Source organism: Hypanus sabinus, chromosome 10, assembly GCF_030144855.1.
Source record: "Hypanus sabinus isolate sHypSab1 chromosome 10, sHypSab1.hap1, whole genome shotgun sequence".
Taxonomy (NCBI): Eukaryota; Metazoa; Chordata; class Chondrichthyes; order Myliobatiformes; family Dasyatidae; genus Hypanus; species Hypanus sabinus.
Genome location: NC_082715.1, coordinates 26,365,798 through 26,393,302, shown reverse-complemented (window position 1 = coordinate 26,393,302; position 27,505 = coordinate 26,365,798). Strand labels below are relative to the sequence as shown.

Here is a 27,505-nt window from a genome sequence, read left to right as displayed (position 1 = left end):
CCCGGATTTTCTGTTTTCACTTCATGTGAAATTGGAGGACTTGTCTGCTGCTTCTGATTGAACCTTACCAAGGGAACTTATTTGTTACTCTGACTAGGGAGGTTTACTCTTTTGCCTGGCTCTCTGTCCTGTAGGCATTTGTACTTTTTTGACCAATAAAGGCAGAATAATGTTCTCAGTTACTTTTAAAAATGTTACAATGGAAGAATATGTATACATACATTGGTTACCGGATTGAGGGGGCAAGCACTTGCGTGTCCGTAGCAGATGCACATCCCACCAACAGAAATGTCTTTCAGAGAGTAGTAATACTAAAATAAAAAGGGGGAGAATAATGTAGCAAAGTTTTCAACAAGGTAATATGTCCAAAATGAGTTGCTCAGGATGAAAGTGACAACACAAGGATATTAATACAATTATTAACTGCAACCATCAGAACTCACACTAGTTAAGAAATGACTGGATCAAAAAGTCATCTCTATATTCTGGAGATCACTGTTGATTAAAAATGCAGCTATACCAGCCTTGTGGGTACAAGGGCAGGTCAGAGGATTGATATTTTACAATGAACAACTTGCCTCCTGTACTACAAAGTCTTTTCCACTATCTAGAAGATAAAAATCAGGAGAATGCTGTGTGCCTGGATGCAGCTCCAATAATCCACAAGTTTGACACAAAGCCGTTGGCATCCCATGCAACACGATTCATTTCCTGCACCTGCTACACACTTTGGAAACAGGGTGCACTCACTACAAACGCATTAACATTATTCACCTAGGAATACAAAATTATGAGGGGTAGAGAATGGGTTAATGCAAGCAGGCTTTTTCCACTGTGAGAGGGTGAAACTAGAACAGAGGTCATAGGTTAAGGGTGAAAGGTGAAATACTTAAGGAGGATCTGAGAGGGAATTTCTCAGAGACTGGCACGAGTGTGGAAAGAGCTGCAAGAGGAAGTGGTGAATGCAGGTTAGATTTCAATATTTAGGATAAGTTTAGTTTAAGTAGATGGATGGGATGGGTATACAGTACGGGGCTATGGTCCAGGTGTACCAAGCAGGATAACAGCTTGGCAAAGATTAGATGAGTCAAAAGGCCTGTCTCTGTGCTGTAGTGCTCTAGAAACCTTGATGCACCATCAATAACTCACACTGAGACGTAGGCGAGATATCGGCTTTTATTGACTGGAAGAAGGAACCAGGAGTGAGTGTCTATCATACAAGGTCCTGGAGACTGAGCCCGAGCGTCAGGCCGCAGGTCTCCTTTATACAGGGGCCTGTGGGAGGAGCCACAGGAGCAGTCAGCAGGGGCGTGTCCCGACAGGCACATAGTTCACCACAAACCTAAAAACATAGAAATCTACAGCACATTACAGGCCCTTCGGCCCACAATGTTGTGCTGACCATGTAACCTAACTCTAGAAACTGCCTAGAATTTCCCTACCGCATAGCCCTCTATCTTTCTAAGCTTCACGTACCTAAGAGTCTCTTAAAAGACCCTATTGTATCCGACTCTACCACCTTCGCTGGCAGTGAATTCCACGCACCAACCACCATTCTCTGTGTGAAAAACTTACCTTTGACAGTTCCCTTGTACCTACTTCCAAGCACCTTAAAACTAAGCCCCCTTGTGTTAGCCATTTCAGACCGGGGAAAAAGCCTCTGGCTATCCACATTATCACTGCCTCTCATCCTCATATACACCTCTATCAGGTCACCTTTCATCCTCCGTCGCTCCAAGGAGAAAAGACCAAGTTCACGCAAACTGTTCTCATAACGTACGTTCTCCAATCCAGGCGACATCCTTGTAAATCTCCTCTGCATTCTCTCTATATTATCCACATCCTTCCTGTAGTGGGGTCTATGGCTCTATGGCTCAATGACTAAGGCTCTATCCCCACAGCAACTCACAAACACGCAACCAAGTAGGACAAAGACAACAGTATATAGGAACAGCACCATCTGCAGGGTCCCCTCCTAATCGCACACCGTCCTGTTTAATTTCAGTTGTTCATTTTCGGTTCTGCGTATTCCTAGCAAAGAAAAGCGAGCAACTGTTGTTATTTAGACTTGCTCTTGATAAGTTGCAGTCCTTCTGGTGAAGGTGATCCCACAGTGTCATTGATTTCAACTGGACAACGATGAAATTGACACATTTTACCAATTTCATTATTGCACCAACCTACACTCATGTGTCACTTCAACAAAACCATGGCAGTGCAAGTTTGAACTGCATTGGGGGGTAGCATAACTTTACTCTTTTCTTTTATTTGATTTTGGGACATGGGTACAGTAGGCTTATGAAGTCCAGATTGTCCAAAAGGCAAAAAGTACTGCACATACATCACTTAGAAACCGCAGAGAAATTGTGGAACAATTTTTAAACAAACCCTGCAGTTTTCATGAGCATTTTCTGTTTGTCGCCGAAATGTTGCAGAAAAAAAGAATCGCTAAAATAAATTTAACCAAATAGCTACAATGGATTATTGGTCAGTCATTGAAATCACAACAGAAGCAGGTCCTGCCCTCAAAATTAACTTGTTCAACTTGTTATCAAAAGGGCAATGTTGATATATTACATCGCAGTTCTTTTTCCCATTCTTGTTTAATTCTATCCGATATTTCTGGCTGTATCTTCATAATCATGTTATGAATAAAAGCTACTAATCCCTTCTGACAAGGATTAAAAGTAAAAATCAAATCTGAAAAATCCGATGGAGTTGAATTAGGAAAAGATGGAAGAATTTTATGTAAGAAATTTCTAATTTGTAAGTATCTAAAAAAATTAGATTTAGATAATTCAAATTTGTTGGAAAGTTGATCAAAAGACATCAAAGTACCTTCAAAAAAAAGATCACGAAAACATTTTATACCTTTCCTTTTCCATATGCTAAAAGCTTGATCTGTCAGTGAAGGTTTAAAAAAAAAATTACATAAAATAGGGCTGTCCAGAGCAAAGTTTTTCAGATTAAAGAATTTGTGAAATTGAAACCAAATTCGTAGTGTATGTTTGACAACAGGGTTAGATATCTGTTTATTGAATTTGGCTAAATCAATAGGAAGAAAAGAACCAAGAACGGAAAATATAGAATATCCCTTTACCTCACTACATTCCAAATTTACCCACTGTGGGCACACAGGTGAATCCAAATCTAATTTCCAGTACATTAGGTTACGAATATTATTCGCCCAATAATAAAATCTAAAGTTAGGTAAAGCTAGACCACCATCTTTTTTAGACTTTTGTAATTGCCTTTTGCTTAACCTAGGATTTTTATTTTGCCACACAAATGAGGAAATTTTTGAATCAATATTATCAAAAAAAGATTTAGGAATAAAAATTGGTAAAGCTTGGAATAAATATAAAAATTTCGGTAAAATCATCATTTTAATAGCATTAATCCGACCAACTAATGATAAAAATAAGGGAGACCATCTTGTAGTAAGTTGTTGAATTTGATAAAGCATAGGTAAAAAATTCAGTCCAAATAAATCTTTATATTTCTTGGTGATTTTTATACCTAAATAGATAAAGTTATCAGTAACAACTTTAAATGGCATCCTGTCATTCAATAAGGTTTGCGCGTTTAAAGGGAATAACTCACTCTTATCTAAGTTTAGCTTATAACCAGAAAAGCTACCAAATTGAGCCAACAAGGATAAAATAGCAGGAATAGACCTACTAGGATTAGAAATATATAACAGCAAATCATCAGCATAAAGCGATAATTTGTATAACTTCTCATTACGGATAATACCAAAAATATTAGGAGACTCACGAATGGCAATAGCTAAAGGTTCTAATGCAATATTAAATAATAAAGGACTTAAAGGACAACCTTGTCTCGTACCACGAGATAAATGAAAAAAAGAGGATCTATAATTATTTGTAAGAACAGAAGCAACAGGTTTATAATATATTAATTTAATCCATGATATAAAATTAGGACTAAAATTAAAGTTTCTCAATGCATTAAATAAATATGTCCATTCAACTCTATCAAAGGCGATGTAATATATCAACAGATAAATGGGAAAAAATTTTACAAATGGTTAATTCCTCTTCTATTTGTGCTAAACATGCTTTAATACAATTTAAAATTGTACATAGAGCTTATATGTCTAAAGATAAGCTTGCCCGATTTTACTCGCATATCAACCCTCAATGTGACAGATGTCACTTAGAAGTGGCTTCATTGACCCACATGTTTTGGGCATGTCCCACTTTACATAACTATTGGAAGGACATCTTTGATGTCATTTCCTCAGTATGGAATATCGATTTACAACCCCATTTTATTACTGCAATTTTCGGTATACCAAATGAAGATGGCAATCAGCTTTCCCCTTCAATCAGACGAATGATTGCCTTTGTAACATTAATTGCCAGAAGGTCTATATTACAAAACTGGAAAGAAGTAAACCCTCCTACTACATCTCAGTGGTTCTCCCAAACTATTTCCTATCTGAGTTTGGAAAAAATTAGAAGCACTATCTTTGATTCTTCAATTAAATTTGAAGAAACCTGGGGACCATTTATTCGACACTTTCATATGAATTAATTTGGCCTATTTCAGATCCTTTTCTCTACTTATCCTTGTTCAGGTATGGAGTTCCGGAGTTCTTTTCTTGACACCTTCATATATTTATAAAGTGTTATTATTGCCCATGTTAGTTTAGTTTAGTATTTTTTTTCAATATATATTTTCTCATATATATTTTCAATTTTTTTTCTTTTTTGATGATTATTTTTGTTTTTTTTTATATATATTTATATAGACTTGATTGATTTATGTAACTTTTGTTGATTGATGTTTAATAGGATATTATTATCCTATTATTAATGTAATTTCAAGTTTATTGAATTTGTAATCTATTCATTATCATGTGTTGTTTTTTTTATATGAAATTTAATAAAAAGATTGAAAAGAAAAGGGCAATGTGAAGGAAGCATTCTGTCCGTGCATCAGTTTGAAAAGTGACTCAAGTAAATTACTCAAACATAAACCTGCCATGAGAATGAGATCATAATCCCATGCTTGTTAATTTCTGTTATTGTATGCAATTTATATCCACGGAAAAAGTCTACAATATAAAATGTGGAATATCAAGCATGTTAATAAAACAAAATATGATTAGTTAAACATTAATTTCACCTGAGATTTCATTTATAAAAAATAATTTTAAAAACCTTCAGAGATCAAAGAAGATTCATAACAGATGTCAATGGCTGAACAATTATTTGAAATATACATTAAAAGAAGCAGAAATCCTCACCCTCCTGTTTACAATAGGGTCACTATCTTCTGGATTGTTATACGTTAATGTCATAAGATCTGCATTGAGTGTTCTAATTCTCTGAAGCTTCAGACGTATATAGCGAGCAGAGGTAAACTCCAGCAGAGTCGAGGATGGATCTTCCGCACTGGGCCTTCCATTAATCAGAGAAGTGTGGATCTGAAATCAGAATGGGGCAGCCTCAATATTCATAAGCAAACAGTCATATATTATGCGCTGTGGGCTTTCATGTCCATTTCATATATCAATTTTACCTTTACTCACTGAACACCTATTTTAATATTGCAAAGTGATTACATGATAACATTCGGTAAAAGTGAAATACGGTATTTATTGAAATCTAATTACAAATAGCTATGCAAAATCATATATATGTAAAATAAATTTTGGCCGCACTTCACCTTACAGTGTGTTATTTATTAAATTCTGAACAAGTGTATTTTTCAAAATATTAATTCGTATATCCTATTGGATATAAAGAGCTGTTTTAATAACAGCTCTTTAATACATAAACCGTTGCACAGTGGTTCACAGATGGTTGAAATAATTACCCGTCTGGAACTGGAGACATTATTTATTTGGATTACTTCTTTCATTTATATTGCACAAGGGAGTTAATTTTAAAGTGATGAAGCTTCGGCAAATATTTTTGTGTGTAATAGGAACAACCAGAAACAGTCTTAATTTATAAATGGAAAACAAAAGGACTTGATCTACTTACATCATCTCTGTTTCCAATATACTCTCTATATATTTTCATATTACTACGATAATGTTAACATAATATGCTTCCAGATGTTGTTTTCATAAGTTTATTGAATAGCTGAACAGTTTGCAGCCAACACACAGCTGGTTGATTATCATATTGATAAGTAGCTACTTGGAGGAGGCACAGGAGCGGCTGATTGCTTTGCTGATGCTGGGCTTGAAGCCTGATTAAATTTGCCACTCTGTTTCAATTTGTGCTGGGTTTTTTCCCCTCGTATATGTCATGAGGTTTGCTTTGTCAGATTTGATGGGACAGGGAGCTTGGATATGTTTGTTCTTCGTCTCACTCCCAGATGAACAAAGTGAGAGAGCAGCAGGAGAAAATAATAAAATTCTCCCTTCACATCCACACTTATCAAAATAGCAAAAACTCATCGCCAGCCATCAAAATCATCACAAATCTGCTTTCTGACTTATTTCACTGTCAGACCAATTGTCAAAGGGAGAGGATGAGAAGCTGTGAGAAATTATTGATATTTTGGAATTGTGACTAAAATGTAATAAATCAGTCCACTCTAAGATGCTTTTTGACAGCTAGAATAAAGGATTATTGCAGATGTACAAGGAGATTCTCACTCATCCCCGTCTTCTTGAACTGACCTTTAAGCTTTCAGGTATTTTCAAGGGGGGAAATCAGGGGGAACAATTTTTCTGAATTTCTGTCCAGATGCAGTAGAACGGAAGCATGCTGCGAATGACAATTGGGTGGTCTGCCTTACAACAAACTAATATTTCAATTTCCCTGGGCACTAAGCTCTGCCTGTGCACATTCACAAAACAATATGCACCCCCATTCTTACATTTCCTGAGATACTTTTTATATTTTCACTCTTTCCACTGTCCAGCAGCTATGGTATTCTTCAGCAACTATTCCATTAACTGCAAGAGATACAGCATTACACAAATACAGCAGTGTGGTAGAAATTTCACGGATCATTATTGCCAATACAGTACTCAATGTTGGGGACTGCAAATTGGGGACTGAGAGCAGTAAGACTGTGCCACATTTGGTCAAAGCAAGTGTATATTTCGGTTTAAGATAGCGCTGCTGAGGGCTGTTGACTATTTACTGGTGGTTACCAAAACAAGGGGTACAATGAAATACTTGTGGTGAACTACATATACCTGTCTGGACACCCCCCCTGCTGGCTGCTCCTGTGGCCCCTCCCACAGACCCCTGTATAAAGGCGATTGAGGCCTGAGCCCGGCCCTCGGTCTCCAGGATGTAGTATGGTGGTGAACTACTGCTTGTTCTTTCTTCCAGTCAATAAAAGCCGATATCTCGCCTCACATCTCTGAGAGTTATTGATGGTGCATCAATACTTTATTAATAACACTTTATCTTTATCTGTAAAATACTATGGTAAACAGTAACCACAAAAAACGGAGAGGTGGCAAAGGCGAAGCTGAGCTCAGGGTCAAAGCGCATGGATGCAAGGCGAGGTCGAGGCATATTCGAGTTGGGGCCGAACAGAGGAGAAGTGGATTTAAGGCCAGTCCATCTACACCGACAGCGAGCTTTGATTGATCTAAGCACTTGACCGATTTGGAAAGGTTGGGCTCACGCCAAAACGTGACAGCAGAGTCCAGGCCCGGAATGCATCGATACAACAGGGCCCGGGTCCTGGAGCAAGGAACGACCTGCCGTTTGGACAATTTGAACGCCGGCCCAGATGGATTGAAAAGGCAGGGAGTCGGGACGCACAGTGAGGGTCGGGCTGCTTCTGTTCACTGCTCCGTGACATTTACTCCACTCTTCGCTGCACTGAGGCTGAGGCCACGACCTACTCCGGGCTTCATGTCTGTGGGCTCCACAATGTTCACTCTGCCGTGCACTGAACAGAGCCTGAGGCCTGCTCCAGGCTTTGTGTCTGAGGACCTATTTTTTGTTCCAAATGCTATTTGTCTAACTTTATTGCTTGCATGATTCTTTTTTTCCTCTCATTGCTTATTAGTCTTTTGTAATGTTTTTTCAGGGGCTTCTTTGTTTTGTGGCTGCCTGTAAGGAGTCGAACCTCAAGGTTGTATAATGTATACATACTTTGATAATAAATGTACTTTGAACTTTGAACCTGATTAGAATCTGGCATGCGATTGACCGAAGGGCTGACATGTACCTCAGAACCCACCCAAGCTATGAACATCCAGATGCTGGTGGGAACGTAATATTATTTCACCTTAAAAACATTTCTTTTATAGCAAACCCAGAAGACCACATTCCACAATACGTAGCCAACTTAGCATGGATGAATGTACACATAAGGTGTCAAGAACCCCTTTCTTCTGAAACTTGCCCTGAGAGCCAGGCATGCAGTAGGCCGATTGATACATCTGATGCATTTTCTGCATCAAGTATTCTCCAGTAGGAAATTTTTATTTTTTGCAGTCACGGTTGTCATGTCCTTTATTAAAACCTTCAAGGACCACTATATCCCCACAAAATAATTCACAGCTTTCCCTAACCAGAAGGGATAAACCATAAGGTCCACAACCAGCTGAGGGCTACATCAGTAGCAAACAAGTCTAGCAACTAAGTAAAATATAAGAAGTTCAGGTACGACCTCGGGAAAGCTTTCTCATGTGAAGTGGCAATTCCCGACCAAACTTGAGTCAGTGAGGTTGCTTGACAGCTGCGCAGGACTTGAATGCTCTGACAAAGTGAAACTAAGTGATGTAGGCAACACCAAGACGCCATCCACAGATGAACTCAATGCTTTCTATGCTCATCAAAAACAGGGAAGAACATTCACCAAATCCCAGAGTCCCCGATGACACTGGGATTTCAGTTTGAAGCCGACATGACAGCATCCTTCAGGAAGATGAACTCATGGAAAGCATCCGGCCCAGCTGAAGTACCTGGCCAAGTACCAAAGACTTGTGCTGCTCGACAGGCTGGAGTGCTCACGAACATCTTTAACCTCTCGCTTTGGCAGGCTGAAGCACCTGCCTGCTTCAAGCAGGCTTCAATTAGACCAGTGGCTGAGAAGAACATGCCTCAATGATTATCATCCAGTAGCACTTGCATCAACTGTGACAAAGTGCTTTGAAAGGTTGGCAAAGAAACACATCAACTGACAAGTGATTTGGATCCACTCCAATTTGCTAACCAGCACAAAATAAACGTAACAGGTGACATCTCGTTGGCACTTCACTCAACCTTGGATCATCTGGACAACAAGCATCAGCATGCTCTTTATCAAGTATAGCTCGGCATTCAACACCATCATCACTTCAAAACTACTCGGTAAGCTTCAAGTGTTTGGCCTCAATACCTCCTTGTGCAATTGGTTCCTCGATTTCCTCACTTGAAGACCCCAGTCAGTTCAGAATGACAATATCTCCTCGACAATCTCCACCAGTGCAGGTGCACCACAAGGCTGTGAGCTTAGCCACCTGCTCTACTCACTTTATGCTTATGACTGTCAGGCTAATGTCATATTTAAGTTTGCTGACAACACCTCTGTCGCTGGCTGAATCGAAGGTGGTGGTGAATCAGATCGAGGAGGGAGATTGTAAATCTGGCTGAGTGATGCCATACCAACATCTTCTCGCTGAATGTCAGCAAAACCGAAGAGCTGATGATTGACTTCAGGAGGAGGAAACCAGAGATTAATGAGCCAGTCCTCATCAGGGGATCAGAGGTGGGGAACTTTAAACTCCTCGGAGTTGTCATTTCAGAAGATCTGTCCTGGGCCAGTACATACAGTAAATGCAATTACAAAGAAAGCATGGCAGCTTTAGGACATTGCAAAGATTCAGCATAACATCTAAAACCTGACAAACTTCTATAGATATGCAGTAAAGAGTACATTGACTGGTTGTATCACAGCCAAGTATGAAAACATCAATGCCCTTGAACGAAAAATCCTGCAAACAGTGGTAGATACAGTGAGGTCCATCATAAATAAAGCCCTCCCCACCATGAGCATACTTATATGTGGTGCTGTTGTAGGAAAGCAACGTCTATCATCGAGAATCTCCAACACCCAGGTCATGCTCTCTTCTTGCTGCTGCTGTCAGGAAGGTGGTACAGGAGCCTCAGGACCCACACCACCAAGTTTAGGAACAGTCATTACCCCTCAACCATCAAGCTGTTGAACAAGAGGAAATAACTTCACTCAACTTCACTTGCCCCTTCACTGAACTCTTCCCACAACCTATGGACTAACTTTCAAGGACTCTTCATCTCATGTTCTTTTCTCTTTCGTATTTGCACAGTTTATCACTCTGCATACTGGTTGCCCATCTGTCCTACTATATGCAGTCTTTCATTGATTCTATGTGTTCAGAACATAAGGCATAAGACCTAGGAGCAGAATTAGGTCTTTCGGGCAATGAGTCTGCTCTGGCATTTCAGCACAGTTGATCCATTTCTCTCTCAACTCCATTCTCCTGACTTCTCCCCATAACCTTTCATGCCCTGACTAATCAAGAACCTATGAACACCTGCCTTAAATACACCCAATGACCCGGGCTGTGGCAATGAATTAGGCACAGATTCACCACCAAATTGCTCCTCATCTCTGTTCTAAATGGATGCCCCTCTTTTCCGAGGCTGTGCCCTTTGGTCCTAGAGACCTTAGGAAACATCCTCTCCACAACCACTCTATCTAGGCCTTTCAATATTCAAAAGGTTTCAGTGAAATCCCTCCCTCATTCTTCTATAATACAGTGAGTAAAGACCCAGAGCCATCAAACGTTCCTTTCATTCCTGGAATTATTCTCATAAATCTCTTCTCAACCCTCTCCAATGTCAGCACATCCTTTCTTAAATAAGGGGCCCAAAACTGCTCCTTATTAGTACAACTCTGTGAGGTCTCATCAGTGCCTTATAAAGCCTCATCATTACATCCTTCCTTTTATATACTATTCTTCTCGAAATAAATACTAACATTGTATTTGCCTTCCTCACCACAGACCAAACCTGCAAATGAACCTTTAGGGAATTCTGCACATGGACTCCCAATTCTCTTTGCATCTGTGATTTTTGAAGTTTCCCTCCAATTAGAAAATTGCCTATGCTTTTATTTCTTCAAGTGCTCCTTGGATTTACTGTGTATGCCTGCATTAAAATGAATCTCAGGGTTGTATATGGTCACATACATGTACTTTGAGATAAATTTACTTTGAATTGCAATGCGTTTTCATTTCTATGAAATATGAATATAAGTTATAATAATTTTATTCAACTAAACATTTAAGTCCATATATGTTTAGTAAAGTCCATATAAATAATTATTTGCTGCACACACTGGTGTGTGCTATCCAATATGTTCATTTTTACACTTAATTACAGCATGCAGTGCAATGTTGATAAAAATACAAGCAATGTTTCAAAGTGCAGCACCAATCTTACTTCAAACTCAAGAATACAAACTCATCTCTGTTGCTCCCATTATCCTGAATAAGTTAGATGCGAAGTTTGTAAAGGACATTCAAAATTATAACTTCCTGCCTTACCTCACCATTTTCCAGGGGATGGATTTTTGAGTAAAATGAGGTACAAATAACTTCATCATCTGCTACATATATGGGATTGCCTGCCCGAGGCACAATGTTGTAGCGGGTCAGACACTCTGTATCTGTTATAGCATAGTATTGCCACGGTTTGTATGTGATTCCATCAGTTGAACGCTCCAAGATCCAATTCCCTGGACGTGGAGAATTTGCAGTCTTTATTATAACATAGGCAACCTGGAACACCTGTTAAATAGGTACAACAAAATTAGAATCAATATTGCATCAATAAATAAAATTCTGAGTCTTGTTGTTTTGCAACTAATAGCAAAACTTAATATTTTTGTTTCACTTTCTTTAAATAAATTGTGAGTGGTGCTTTAATAATCCTTGAATACACATATCAACATTTTTCTAAACAGAAATAATCACAAAGAAAATCAGAGTGCAGTATAGTCACTGAAGTAAATGATTCTGGTGCACGGCTGCATTCAGAGCTTTTGCTTGGCAGGTGAGCATCTAAATAATCATTCTATGATTCACTTGGTAAAACAGTTTTATTTGGCAAACTATCAGTCAATTTCACTTTGTTGCAACTAAATAACTAAAAGAACAAAACCAGTATCCACCACCATCATTTCCATTCATGTCACTAACTACTGCCCCTTCTGCTATAACCATCCAAAACTAAAAGGTTTTGTGACTTTGGTATTGTGCTGGATTCCCAAGCCTAGCACTAGACTAGTGAAAAAGCTCATACCATCACTTCAATTGGAAAGACAAGAGACTGCAGATGCTAGAATTTGGAGCAACAATATGCTGGGAGGAACCCTGGGGTCAAGCAGCATCTGCGGAGGGTAATGTACCATTGGGGTTTTGAGTTGAGCCCCTTCATTTGGACTGAAAGATAGAGAGGAGCGGCCAGCATAAAAATGGAAGGGGAAGGGCTGCAGCAAGAGCTGGCAAGCAATTGGTGAGTCCAGGTGATAGACAGACGGAGGAGGGGAGAGCAGAAACAGCTACAGAGGCTGGGAAGTGTTAGGTGGAGGCGACCAATGGTGAAATCTGAGAGGAAAGGAGCAGGGAACCAAATAAGGAAGAAATGCTGAGCTGAGGGAACCTGTCAAGGAGGGGAACCAGTGGGAAGAGAGTGTGGGTGGAAGAGGGGAGAGAAATGGGGTGTCTGGGGGCAGCAGTGGCAGAGAAGGAACTGGGCAGATCGGGAGGTTGTCCACAATCCACCCAGAACATGAGGTGTTGTAACTCCAGTCTGCACAATAAAGGGCTACAGAGGAAGTCCAGCACAAGCGGTCAATAATGTGCAAGGCCCTAACTAGGAGATTGTGAGGCCAAGAGTCCGTTTCATCATACTAGGAGATTGTTTAATAGTCTCAGTTTCTTTTATGTCCTCCAATTTCTTCACTTTGCAAAGACGTGTGGATGATTTGGTTGATCAGCCACTGTGCTCCAAATGTATACGTGAATCTGGGGAGTGTTGGTTACATGTGGGGGTATAAAATGGGATTCATGCAAATGAATGCTTGATAATCACTTCAGTCTGGGTGGGCTGAATGAGCCGTTTCTTTGCCTTTATGGTGAAGCTTTTAAATCAAATTAATTAGTGTTCAGTTCCTGTGTACTGTTCCAATTTGCAATTCATCAAGGATACTCAAAGCTTTTGTTGAGATATGTTGTAAAAGATTTCAAATTTAAAAACAAGTACATTACTAAAAATAAAGTTGCATTTATAATGGTCGTGAATTATTCTGTTTAATTTTATTTGAAGTTAGTTGTTACTTCAAATTTTACTGTTCAACTGCTGGTCTAAATGATTTTTTTTAGATAAAACTCATTTTGAACTATTTTACTAAAGTTGTACACTATCAATTATCAGTAAAGTTTTTTCTTAATCCATGAGGTTTTTTAAAGAAGTAAATAAACAAACGCTTAGTTGCTCATCTGATACCACAGGCTGATGGGAATTGTTAAGTCTACAAATGTGCAAATTATTTTCCATGAAAAACTGAAACAATAGTCTTACTTTGAAAAATGTGGAATTTTAAGTTCAAATTGCTCTTGAATTGTGAATTGAACTTTATTGTAGAATGAAACATAATACCTGACTGAACACATATTTATTTCTAAAATAAGCAGTGCACTCTGAGATCCAGTTAATGGAAATAGATTATGGCTATTATTTTAGGCTTTCATAAGCCTCCTCCAGTTATGAATGATGGGAACGTGAGGAAACAAACCTTCCCTCACAAATGTAACTTGCAGTCTCTTCACTTTACCTCAAATGTGCAACTTACCTTTACATCACAGCAGTAAATCTGCGAGCATGCAGTGTTGTTTTTGAAATTGCAATGATCCATGATACTTCAGCTCAGAGCAGCACACGAATTCTCCTTAGCTATAACTGCAAGTTCAAATAATGAACCAAAACTTGACAGATGTGTCCATTCATTCCGAAGAAAATTGCCCGCAATCTGCTATTTGCACTGTAGTCAGTCACAGACTGACTACACATGCTTTCAGCTGTGGATTGATTACAATCTATGATCCCTCTACACTCGTCCAACTTCCAGCGGCTCTCTACACTCCTGAGTAGGAAGTACCAAACAACAGCCAGGGTGAATGAGACAAAGGGAAGTGATCCCGGCCCCAGAACATTCTTGACAGAAGGAAAAACTAGGAGTGCAGATTTGTCCTCTATTAAAGCTATCTTGACCAGCTCTTTCATTTTTTTCCCCATTTATTTGAGATACAGCACAGTAACAGGACCATACGAGCCCGATTACACCCTTGTGACTAAGTTATGCCGGTCGCTATACTACCACGATGCCCAACAAAGTCTTTGCCTTTCACAGACATTTAAGTTCTTATTAACATTGAACAAAACAACAATTTTCAAACATATTAAAACAAAATGAACTGAAAGCACAGAATTACATGGGAGATTCAGCACAGCACAAAAACAGCATTTGCTGTTTATGATCCACTCGAGCCCCCTCCCAACCATTTTCATCCAATGAACAGCAGTTATTAGTTTATGAGATGATGAGAGGCGTTGATCATGTGGATAGTCAGAGGCTTTTTCCCAGGGCTGAAGTGGCTAACACAAGAGGACACAGGTCTAAGGTGCTTGGAAGTAGGCACTGAGGAGATGTCAAGGTTATGTTGTTTTTACACAGAGAGTGGTGAGTGTGTGGAATGGGCTGCCAGTGACGGTAGTAGAGGCGGTTATGATAGGGCCTTTTAAGAGACGCCTGGATAGATGCATGGAGCTTAGCAAAATAGAGGGTTATGGGTCACCCTAGGTAATGTCTAAAGTAAGTACATGTTTGACACAGCACTGTGGGCCGAAGAGCCTGTAATGTGCTGTAGGGTTTCTATATTCTATGTTTCTGTGTTATTGGTTTCTTTGTCCTTCCCAAATGCTTGTCTAATTTTGCCTTTGGTTTCTGTCTTGTCATAGTTTCAAACACAATTATTGCTATCTGTTTCAAGTTACTTTCACTCTACAGTTTCTATAATCAATCTTTATTATTTTCCTATTCTCTCTATTAATAATGTTCCGCTGTATACAGAATGCACTTCCCATTTAACAGCCATGTGCTGCTCATCGTGACACAAATCACACTTCTGATGTTAAATCTAAATATTAAAATTGTATGTGTAAAGCTACATATTCTTGATATATTTATTCTGGAAGGAGGTTCAGGAAAATGATTCCAGGATTAAATGGTCTGTCAGATGAAGTGTGTTTGATAGCTCTGGGCCTGCATGCAATGCAATTCAGAAGAATGAGGGGTGACCCAATTGATGCCTACTAAATGGTGAAAGGCCTTGATAGAGTGGATGTGGAGAGGATGTTTCCTATGGTGGGTGAGTCTCAGATCAGACAGGTGTCCTTTAAGAACTGAGACCAGGAGGAATTTCTGTAGCCAGAGAGTGGTGAATCAAGGGGATACTTTGCCACAGGCAGCTGTGGAGGCCAAGTCTGTGTATATTTAAAGCAGGGGTTGATAGATTCTTGAATGGTCAGTGCATAAGTAGATGGGGTATCAGGGAAGGCAGGGGATCGGGGCTGAGAGGAAAAATGGATCAGCCATGATGAAATGGCAGAGCAGACTCAATGAGTCAAATGGCTTAATTCTGCTCCTATATCATGTGAACTTATGGTCTTGATGAATTAACCAAAATACTTAATCAAATTCTATTATCCTGGAACTTTAATGATTAAATTTAAAATTAGCAATTTCACAATTATATTAAAGATACCCATTTAAATCACCTTATTTTGGTAATTTAATTACCTTCATTTTTATTCTTCCTCAAGGGCTTTACTGGATTCATAACTTACAGTTGGAATTATATAAATTTACTCACATCATATTTATATATTGTAATTCATAGCAACTCCAACTGTGGTTCTCTTATTGAAGTCTGGACACTCAGATTGCACATCAGGCCTGGAGTTACTTTGTAATCTCTCATTTATCACTTCAAAAAATTCAGTTAAAAATCATTAATAGTTTCCTTAATATAAAATTGAATAAATAATTGCAATAAAAACAGAATATGCTCGAAATGCTGGTGAGTATTTTCAGCATTTTCTATTTTTTCAGATTTCCACTTTCCACACATAGTTGGTGATTTTTTTTACTTTTGATGAAATAGTTTGAAGGATTGAAATTTAAATGTTAGTGATAATTGATTGAAACCCTGGGTTCAGACTGAACAAAGTACTTAGGTACTTGTCAATGCTCTAAAGGGTAGTTCTATGTATGAGTACAGAAGGAAGTAATTTTCCTAAAGTGCTTACATTCAACTTTGCACTCAACCTCAGCAAGATCAAGGAACTGATTGTGGATTTCAGGAAGGGAAAGTCAGGAGAACACACACCAATACTAATTGAGGGGTCAGCATTGGAAAGTGTGAGAAGCTTCAAGCTGCTGGGCATTAGCGTCACAGAGGATCTATCCAGGGCCCACAATACTGAGGCAACCACGAAGACAGCTTCATCAGGAGCTTGATGAGACTTACTTTGTCACCAAAAACTCTGGCAAATTGAAACAGATGTACGGTGGAGACCATTCTGACCACTTGTCTCATTGTCTGATGTGGAGCCTCCAATGCACAGGATCAAAACAGGCTACAGCTGGTTGTCGACTCGACCAGCTCCATCACTGGCACAACCCTATCCACGTCTTCCAAAGGCAGTGTCTCAATGAAGCAGCTTCCGTTATTAAGGATCCTTACCATCCAAGATATTTCCTCTTTTCATTACTACCATCAAGAGACGAGGTCAAGAAGACTGAAGAACCACAGTCAACACTTTTAGAACAGCTTCTTGCCCTTTTCACCAGATTTCTGAATAGTCCCATGAACTTTAACTCACTATTCCTCTTCTGCCCTTTTTTTTATTGAGTTATAGCAAATTTTATGGCATGCACTGCACTGCTGCCACAAAACAACAAATTTCATGAACCCGATAATACACCTGATTCTTATAGAGACACTGTTAATGACGGGATTGACATGGGGGCACAGGAGAATGCAGGAAGTGCTGCAAACAGGCGAAGACCAGAAGGGGTTAGGTGCAAATATTCAGCTTGGTACCAAATGAAATATATCGAGCCAATTACATCTTTGTTCCTTCATTTTCTTGGTGCCCATCTTGCAAGGTCTAAACACCGCTCCAGAACAATGGTAAACTGATTCAGTACCCCCTGATCCACTGGAGACAAAATTTATCAGCAGCTGCTACACCTTTTCCACACAAGCTCGAGTAAAATCACTGACTGAAGGTTGGTTTCAAAAGAAACAGTCTTTTGCCACAAAAAGTAATAACATTCATTGGCAAATTGATTTTTTTCAGAACAGTATCTATTGGAACTACATCAAATCATTCAGCCTTTCAAGTATGCTCGGCTATTCAATGTGGCCAAGGCTAAATTGTAGCTTACCTTAAATTCTTACCTATTCTATCTATCTTGAATGTAAAACACTTAACCTCACATCCCTTTAAAAAACTTGGCTAGCGGAGGCAAATATATCAATGTCAGCTTTAAAAGTATTGCTTGAGCTGCTATCCATTACTAGTTGTAGGAGAGTTCTATATCTACCACACTTGCTCACAAATAGAGAATCTTCTGACTTCTCTCCTGAATGCCTTAGTCTGAAGTTATATCTCTTGTCCTAGAACGCTGTACCAGCAGAAGTAATTTATCTCCATTATAGCATCAATTCTTTCTAAGCCGTAAAAACACAATTCAAATCATATCTTGACCTTCTATATTCCAAGAAATATAACAATAGGTCAAGGAATCTTTTCAAAATGTAATCCTTGTAGTTCTGATAACATTCTGGTAAATTTGTGCTAAATTATAGGCCGAAAGATCACAAGGTACTGTAACCTGGATGATATAGCTCTCCGGGGTGGCCAAAAAGGGGCTTATAACGCTGTAGACTTTATATTCCTGCCTTCTAGTTGGTCTTTGATTTATTTATGAACCTAATTACCATAATTTGGTGTTGCACTGTCATTGTCCATTTAACCTTATTAAGTCACGTCTATTCACTATTTAAAAAATCAAAGATTCATCCTTTTCACAATCAGAAGGTTTAATATCACCGGGGATACGTCAGAATCATGTTTATTATCACCAACATGTGTCATGCAATCTGTTAACTTAGCAGCAGCAGTTCAATGCAACACACAATATAGAAGAAAACAAAATAAAAAAAATAAATACAGTATGAAATTTGCTAACTTTACGGCAGCAGTACAGTGAAATACATGAAATAAATTTAGTTAGTATTCATGTTCAATGTCTATTTAGAAATCACATGGCCGAGGGGAGGAAGCTGTTCCCGAATCACTGAGTGTGTGCCTTCAGGCTTCTGTACCTCCCTCCCAATGATAACAAAGAGAAGCGGGCATGCCCTGGATGGTGGGGTCCTTAATAATGGACACCGCCTTCCCAAGGCACCATTCCTTGAAGATGTCTTGGATGCTACGAAGTCTAGCACCATGATGGAGTTAAGTTTCTTATTTTTTTTTCTAAGTTTACTTATGTTGAAATCCAATTGCAATGTTTGGCCAACTCACTTAATTTACCAATGTCTCTTGGCAATTTCTTTTACCCCGTAGCAAAAATTTAGATCTGCAACTCTCTATGTTCTTTTAATAACTTAGAAAATATAGTGAATAGTTAAGCCCCAATTACAAATCTTCTTAGGGCACCACTCTTCACTTCAAACTCAAGCATTAACTAATTAGATTCACCATCTTCTTTTGCCCTTAAACTCCTAACCTGGTTAATAAGTTCCATGAGCTTTCATTTTAGATATAGTCTACCTGGAGCCAAACTGCTTTTAGGAAGTTATAAACTAATGTTACCTGAATTATGATTTTAATTGTTTCCTTTAATTAGTTTTATTTAGAAATGAGTTCCTCTTACAAATCCCTGTTGATTCTCTTTAATCAGCACTGAAAAACTAGAACTGTCTCTGCTATAATGCTGATTTTCTTTCTAATTATACAGGAAAATTCTAGACAGAAATGGTAAAGAAGTTATTTGAGTGATAACTTTTGTGAAAACTTCTTAATGTAAAATTACAAATGCATTCATTGAATGTCAAGTCTTGGAGCATTTTACTGTATTAAAGGCATGACAAATTTTATTCATAGCTGACTCAAGAAATGTTTCCATTGTTTTGCCAGTTGAGTGGCTAATTAGCATCTTGAGAAATCATAAAGAATCATTATATCCGATCTGTTCAATTGATTGCATTTTCTTACTTTTACCAATGAAAATGCCTCTTGGGGGTCATGGCTAAAACTTGCCATTTCTGTAAGGTTAGTAACATTGCAAACAAATGAGATATATTTCCTGTGAATATACCTTTAGAAAACAACCCTGGCATTTATGAAGCTTCAACAAATTCTACCAACATCCCATTATTTATCCCTGCTAAATGTCCATTTCCCTCTTATGCATGTACGAGCCCATGCATTAGTGCACACGTTTAGATGCATTTATTTCCAAGCACTGGAGTTTCCAAATCAGCTATTAGTACCGGAGGGTAACATACATAAAATACTGGAGCAACTCAGGTCAGAAAGCATCTACGGAAAGGAATAAAAAGTCAACAAGACCCTTCAAAGGGACTACTCCATTATTATTAATGATGATGGAATAGGTTACAGAAGACAAGGAATATTTTGATTGACATGTTTTACATCCGACATAGCTTGGGCTCAGAGTATCAGCAGATTTTCAGATGCCATAAGGTCCAAAGAGTTGATAAGGCATACTCCATTCATGCTGGAATGATGCAACTAGTGGACCATCCTTAGGATCAGTTCTTGGCCCACAGATTTGATTTATAATAGTGCTTTGACAAGGGGGCAGAGTATGAGGTATCCAAATTTGCAAAAGGCTTAGGTACACATATACAGCTAGGGAGCCTAAGACAGTACTGTAGTAACTTTATGTATTGCACAGTACTGCTGCCACAACAGAAACTCAAATTTCATGACACAAGTGAATGATGATAAACCGGATTCTGGTATGGGTCTCTATTGTGGACTGAGAGTGGAAAAGAGGCAGGCAGAGGGAAATCACGGTTGAGATAAAGGGAAAGCAAAGGGAGGGGGCAGGAAGCACCAAAGAGACATACTTCAGATTATCAATAAACCAATTGTTTGGTATCAAATTACCTTGCCTCGTGTCTCAAGGTTGAGTGTGTCTGCACCCAGGCCACCACCCCATCTTTGGCACTTCTTCTCTGCCACCCATCCCACACCCCTCCTGTGGCCATTCCCAACATTCTTTGCTCTCGCCAGATGTATAAACTCACTCTCCACTCCACATTGACAGATACCGTACTGTGCAAAATTCTTTAGCTTTTCTTACACACCTAAGACTTTTGCACAGTATTGTAACAATTAGTGCGGGGATATCAGGATTATGCAACTGAACATACATAGACAGGAGTGAATGCGTAAACTCTCGGCAACTGCAATTTAATATGAACAAGTGCACAGTTATGTAGTTTACTTCAGTAAGAAAAAACCAATGGTAGACATCCAAATGGAGAAAGATTACAAAAGAGCTGAACTCAGAGAGATTTGCACTGTGGGCACTTTATTAGATATACCTGCTTTTAATACAGATGTCTGAAAACCGGAGATCCTGCAGATGCTGGAAACCCAGAGTAACACACACGAACTGGATACCGTAGATGGCCCACGCATTCACATGTGAAGGGTTCTTATCGGAAAGGAGTGCTGGGGACCCTGTGTGGAGGTTAGGGAGCACGTGTAGCATTTCCATCATTTGCAGGGCAGAATGCTAGGAGGGGGATTAGAGATGAGGGACGAATTGATCCCTGCGGAAGGCAGGGAAAGAAATTGTGATGTTTCGGGGGGAGGGGGGGAGAGGAGTGGTTGCTGGAGGACGCACACACAAACTGCTGGAGGAACTCAACAAGCCAGACAGCTTCGGGCTGAGATCCTTCATCAGGACTGGAAAAATAGATGAGGGGTCTGAGTGAGAAAGCGGGAGGAGGGGAGGAAGTACCACGAGGTAATAGGTGAAACCCCCCTCCCAGTCTCCCCCAAGGCCCTCCTCGACCTAACGTCGGCCGAGCAGCATGACTACAGGACCCTCGTAGCGGCGCTTCGAGCAGAGGCTGTTGCAGGTAGTAATTGAGGGAAGCCCTGGCCAGCAAATGGCGCCATCTGGGAAAAAGCCTGGGGGCATTCGTGGCCGATCTTCACAACTGTGCTCGGCATGGCTACCCCCAGTTTCCTCTCGCAGACGCCACAGTGCCTTCAGCAGCACGTTCGGCTGACATCACCATCATCGCCGGCCGAAGTGTTCCAGCAGGCCCCAAGCACGGCTTACGTCACCGAGGCAGAGGAGACACTGACGAAGAGGAGTCCCTGAGACTGGTCAGACCAGTGCCACACCGGCCCCGGACAATCAGTGTGGTCAGGCAGGTTATTTGGCCTGGGACTGCCCCGCACCAGCGCCATGCCACAGCCCAGCGCAGCCACCAGAAAACACCAAACTGGCAGCACCACACGAGACCTCCAGCAGAATCCCTCCATTGTCGCCTCTCTGGGTGGCCACTTGGGTGAAGAGCAAGGCTTTTACGTGGACCGCGTGGTGGAGGGCATCGGATGCCGTGCGTTGGTGGACACGAGGTCAACCATCACCCGTCCGAGAATCCTTCCCAACATCTACTAGCCTGGGTGGACAACGACGGCGGTCCAGCTGGCTACGGTCACCGGCGACTGCGGGGTGATGAGAGGGAAGAGGAGGCTGCATGTCACGGTGGAGAACGAGGTGTGGCCAGCCAACATCCAGGACTTGTTGTCCCGCTGGGTGACCTGTGTGGATGCCCCCAGGGGCACCGCTCTACAGGGCTGCTCCAGGAAGCGGAGCAGGCAGGTGCAGCAACCATCATCACTGGTCTCACAGGGGCCCGTGGCAGCGCAGCACACCCTGCAAGGGCCCAACGCCACACAGCGGAACCGGGGGCAGGTGGCCGCGACGGCTCTTCAGGCGACAGCTGGCGGCAAGATAAACCCTCCCCACCATTGGCCAGCAACTGCGCAGTGAGCGATCCAGTGTCGGCCCAGGCGAGGGAATGGTTGCGTGTGGAACGATGGCCAGAGTGGTGGAAAGTCTCTGCCCAGGATCCAGAGACGAAAGCCCTATACCCTCAGTGGGGAACACCAGGGGGGCGGGACGGGTTGCTATTCCGATGGTGGCCACTTTCCGATGGCGACAGACATCTGCAATTGCTGGTCCCCCTGGGCTCCACACCACAGTACTGTGGCCGGTGCACTGGCTGGTGGGAGAGCCAGCCATTTTGGGGTTTCAAAGAAGTTGGCCAAACTGTCCGAACACTTCTGCTGGCCCGGGCACAAGCAGCACGTGGGGCTGTTCGTGCACTGCTACACTGCTTGCACGTCCCAGAAGGGGCCAGGCCACCAGTCTGGGGTGCCAATGCAGCAGCAGGGGACCCACTATGGGTCTAATTCCCCTCTCGGAAGAAGGGACTATCCCCAAAGCTGGGAAGTCACTGGAAGAGGCCGGGAGAGATGCTCAGCTGCCTCTCTGATTTGGTATATCAGGTGCAGTTGCCTGAGAGGCAAAAGACAGTCGTCCTGCACTGGGATCAACTGGCACCATATTGGCCCTTGGCCACCACTGATCCAGCAAGGCTGAAGGAAAGGAGCGATACTTTGGGTGCCCTGCCTCTTGCCTCTCTAAACCGTACCTCCTTATGAGGGGCTCCAGAAACCCCCAATCCCAGCGCCCTAGGCAGCAGTGTTGACCACCACCAGGACTTTTGGACTTTGTTATGGACTCTGGTGTTCCTTAGGATGGCTGACCCTTCAGGTGGGGCAGCGTGGCCCTCTGGGGGGGGGGGGAGAAGGGTTGTGGTTGACAGATGCCCCCGGATTTCTAATGACCTGTGCTGCTGCTCATTGTTCTTGTGTTAAAATGCATTTGTGGGATTATGGTGGGAGGTTCAAGTTCATTTATTGTTACATTTTAGTTTAGGGTATACAGTTATTTGCTTGTGTGTTTATGGGTCACCCTGATTGTCACCAAGGTCTGTACGTGACTGAGTGGGTTCTTCCCCAGGTCATCGTGCCCAGTCTGTTTTCATGTTTATCACAACAAAAACAGTTGTTGAGTTTAACGAGCTTATTCATCTGTCATCACGGACCGAATGCTCGCCACAGTATGTTTCGTGGTAGGGCCCCATTGAAGATGGCGGATGTAGCAGAAAATAATGCATTGGATGCAGAGACTCAAGGGATGTTAGGTACGAACAAGAACTCTAACAAGAGAAAAAGAGGAAAAGTCTACTGTAACCAGAGCTCCCAGTGCAGTCTCCTCTGCATTGGTGAGACGTGACGTAAATTGGGGGATCACTTCGTCAAATACCACAGCTCCATCCACAAAAAGCAGAATTTGCTGGTGCCAACCATTTCAATTTGTCTCCCCTTTCCCATTCTGGCATGTCAGTCCATGACCTCCTCATCTGTTATGAGGCCACTCTCAGGATGGAGGAGGAACACCTCATATTCCATCCAGGTAGCTTCCAACTTGATGTCATGAACATCGATCTCTCCAACTTCAGGTAATCTTTCACTCGTCACTCTTCTTTATTTCCCCACTCTGGCCTCTTGTTCTGTTCACCTACCTATCCTTTCTCCCATAATCCATTCTCTTCTCTTACCAGATTCCTTCTTCCTCAGCCCTTTTCCACTTATCATCTCTCAGCTTCTTACCTCATCCTCTCCTCCCCCACCCATCTGGCTTCACCTATCACCTTTTAGCTTGTGCCCCTCTCCCCACCTTCGTGTACTAGCTTCTTCCCCCCTTCATTTCCAGTCCTGAGAAAGGGTCACCATCTGAATCATCAATTGTTTATTCACTTCCATCAATGCCGCCTGACCTGCTGAGTTCTGCCTGCATTTTGTGTGTCACGATGCAAATACCTAATCAGCAAATCATGCGGCAGCAAATCAATGCATGGAAGCATGCCGACATGGGCAAGAGGTTCAAACTCAAACGTCAGATTGGAGAAGAAATGTGATCCAAGTGACTTTGATCACAGAATGAATGCTGGGGTCCTATGGGGTGGTTTCAGTATTTCAGAAACTGCTGATATCCTGGGGCTTTCATGCACAACAGTCTCTAGAGTTTACAGAGAATGGTGAGAAAAGGAAAAGACAGCCAATGAGAAGCAATTGAGTGGACAAACTACATTATTAATGAGAGAGGTTGGGGGAGAATGGCCAGAGTGGTTCAAGATGACAGGAAGGTGATAGTAACTCAAATTACCATGCATGGAGGGCAATAAACAGTTGATATTTCAGGCTAAGACCAGAAGGGTCATAGATGCTGCCTGACCAGCTGAGTCTCTTCAGCATGTGTGTTACAATGTGTGTTACATTGTCTAGTAGAACAGCTTTGATGGGCTGAATGGCCTACTCCTACTTTCTTACATTCCTAGTATTGTGACCACTACTGCTTGCTGAACAATGGAATGAAATAGCAACAGAAATTTTATTTTAATGCAGTGTTGCATCTATGTCCTGTGACAAGACAGAGGGATTTTTTAAAAATATATTTAAAAAATTAAGGTTTAAAAAATTTGCATACATTTTTTCAAAGATTTAAATTGGCATGTGGAAATTAACAAATTAAAATGAACATTGCATCAGTTTTTATTAAAAACTAGAGAGTAAAATACCCTCCGAAAAGTAATAATTTCTGAACTTTACATTCTTGCAGATGAACCTCCTCCTTTTAGACCACATAACCTAAATTCCAGTATATCCTAAATAATGGCCTGAAAATTATGTGTGGTGTCAGCCTGAATTTTTAGCATTGTGCTCTGTGGGCAACAGGCCCACTGTATAGTTTAAAGTTATTTGAATTTAAAGACCCTTTTTCAGGGACAATAACTGAAGCACCACAACTATAATTCTGAACAGAGATCTGCAGCCCATAAATGAAATAGAGTAATTCTGTACAATTGTATGTTTAAAAAAAGCTCCTCATACAGAGAAACATATACAACCAGCATCTGCATAATCTTGTATTTATGATTTGAACTGAATATGGAGTTGTCCTCAACAAAACGTTACTTTTGTTTATAATGTCAAGAAAAAATATAATTCAGGAGAGGTGTACAAAGAGACCAATTCGTAGAGAGGCAAACAGGGCTATCATTTTCATCAAGGAGGGGACCACGTCAATCATATCAAAGGGGCCTAAATCCAATTTGCTGTAAACTGCGAAATTATGGGCGATGAGTGTCGATGTGGGCAGGGAGCTGCAGTTCCTGGAGGTGATGCCAACCAGACATCGTACTGTCGTCCACCAAAGGCAAGAAAATCATCCTGGTGGATCTCACAGTACCAAGGGAGGAAGAATGCAAGGAGGCTCATGAGAGGAAGGTCCTGAAGTACCAGTCCTTAGTGCAGGAGTGCAGGGACAAAGGATGACACACTTGGCTATTCCCCGTGGAGGCCAGCTGCTGAGGGTTCCCAGCAAGCTCAGCATGGAGGTTGCTGTCTGTGCTGGGCCTTGATAAAAAGAGCAAGAACCAAGCAGCTCACAGGATGGTGGGGGGGGGGGGGTGGGGGAAGCAGAAAAAGCCTCTTGCTGGATATGGAGCAGGCAAGAGGAGCTGAGCTGGAAGTCAGGAGCAGGTGGGCAGTGACTTGGCCACCATTGCTGACCTGCCAAATGGACAGTGTAGTGGTTAAGGGTCAAAACACTCTATGAAGGTTGGGCGCCATCTTACGACATCTGCTCCTGGCCAAAGGCCACGGATACCTCATCAGGTAACTGAAGAGAGCAGCCTAGTGTATGATGCAAGGATTAATCTAATTCCAGTTGATTAATATTTCAAGGATTTTCTTTCCCCACCATCTATTTAGTAATAGAAAATAAACTACTCTAAGTTAAGTTTTGTGATATTTATAAATTGTTACCGTCATTGTTTTCACTGGCAATGATATATATTGTATGATCTATTTAATAAGTATTTTACCTATCGATATTTGACAGCAGGTTGCACTTACAATGTTGTTCATTTAACTGAGTATGTATTACACCAATGCATCAATATACTGAACTATAAAGTAGAGATAATCTGAATTACCATCTGTGTCTCAACACATGGCGAGTTTCCAGTCTTGGTTAATCAATTAGGACAAAACTTCTGGGAGGAGAAGACTTACTGCCAGATGGAAGAACAAAAGTTCAAGAAATAAACCGACTTCAGAAAGGTTCTAATGATCAACACAACAACCCCAGGCAAAGGATGGCAGCAAATAACTTGCCAGCTTTGTTTGAGAAATAGTATGCTAATGCAGGAAAGTCTTAAACACTAAATAAATTATTCTTTTTAAAGTTGGTGATTTTAAAGATTTTGCACAAAACACATAACTTCTGACTGGTTATACTGTCTTAAAACCTGTAAATATACTGTAAATTATGATGCATATTGTCCTGATATGAATGAGATTTTAATAAAGTTTAAAAACTGCTGAACAATTCAAAAGATTAGACTATATTACAGTGGCATCCTGCACTGAAAGAAATATTCTCCTAAAGTCCAAATAAGAATAAAAAGCATTCTAAGGTGGAAAAAAAAGATTGACTGACAGTTAATACTGTCATATGCTGTCAATACAGAAGTGATTTATGCTCCAGTTGACATGCAATTTTCTTAACCTTCACTTCAAGTGCATCTTGTCGGCCAGAAAAATCTGTCAGTTGTCAATCAATTTCCAAAGATTTTCAACTTTAGTGTTAAAAGCAAGTGAGCCATAAAAAAAAATCAGTTTTGTACCCATATTTATTCTCCAATATCTTCAGAATCATACTCGAAAATAAAAGGTAAAATTCTCTAACAAAACAGATGGTTCTATTTCAATAACAAATGGCTAATGCAAGCAGAATAATACATTAATACAAAATACACCCAAGCTTGATTGATGAATGGACCTGGTGTGTTCTTGTTGGATCATACATACTTGGAAGATTCTGTTTTAGTCTCATGTTTTTATTAACCAAGATGGCCTTAGTAAAAGAAAAGAAAATATACTAGAGCCCCTACCTCTGATTCTAGGTGAATCATCACGAATGACAATAAATTTCATGGAGCACTGTTCCTTCCACTTTGCTTAACAGACTCTGATTAAATCTTGTGTTAAAATAAAAAAATCCCCAGATTTCATTTGAAGGCATTCTCTATTGCCCTAGATTTTATTGTCAATGGTGGTCATGTGACTGTCAAACTTGATGAAGTTTATACACTCTCCCCATGAATTATATGGGTTTCCTCCAGGTGCATTGGTTTCCTCCCACAAGCCAAAGATGTACCGGTAAGTAGGTTAATTGATCATTGTAATTGTCCAGTGAGTAT

General features: G+C 40.7%; 1 protein-coding gene across 2 annotated transcripts in view; it reads right to left on the bottom strand.

The window, feature by feature from the left end:
- lama2 (laminin, alpha 2) overlaps positions 1-27,505 on the bottom strand; it is a 364,685-nt gene that overhangs the window by 237,948 nt on the left and 99,232 nt on the right. For both annotated transcript variants that reach the window (XM_059981534.1, XM_059981533.1), the window contains exons 4-6: positions 11,525-11,767; positions 5,276-5,455; positions 222-311 (exon numbers count right to left, since the gene is read on the bottom strand). In XM_059981534.1, coding sequence (XP_059837517.1) covers positions 222-311; positions 5,276-5,455; positions 11,525-11,767 — 513 coding nt within the window. The remainder of the gene's footprint in view (positions 1-221; positions 312-5,275; positions 5,456-11,524; positions 11,768-27,505) is intronic.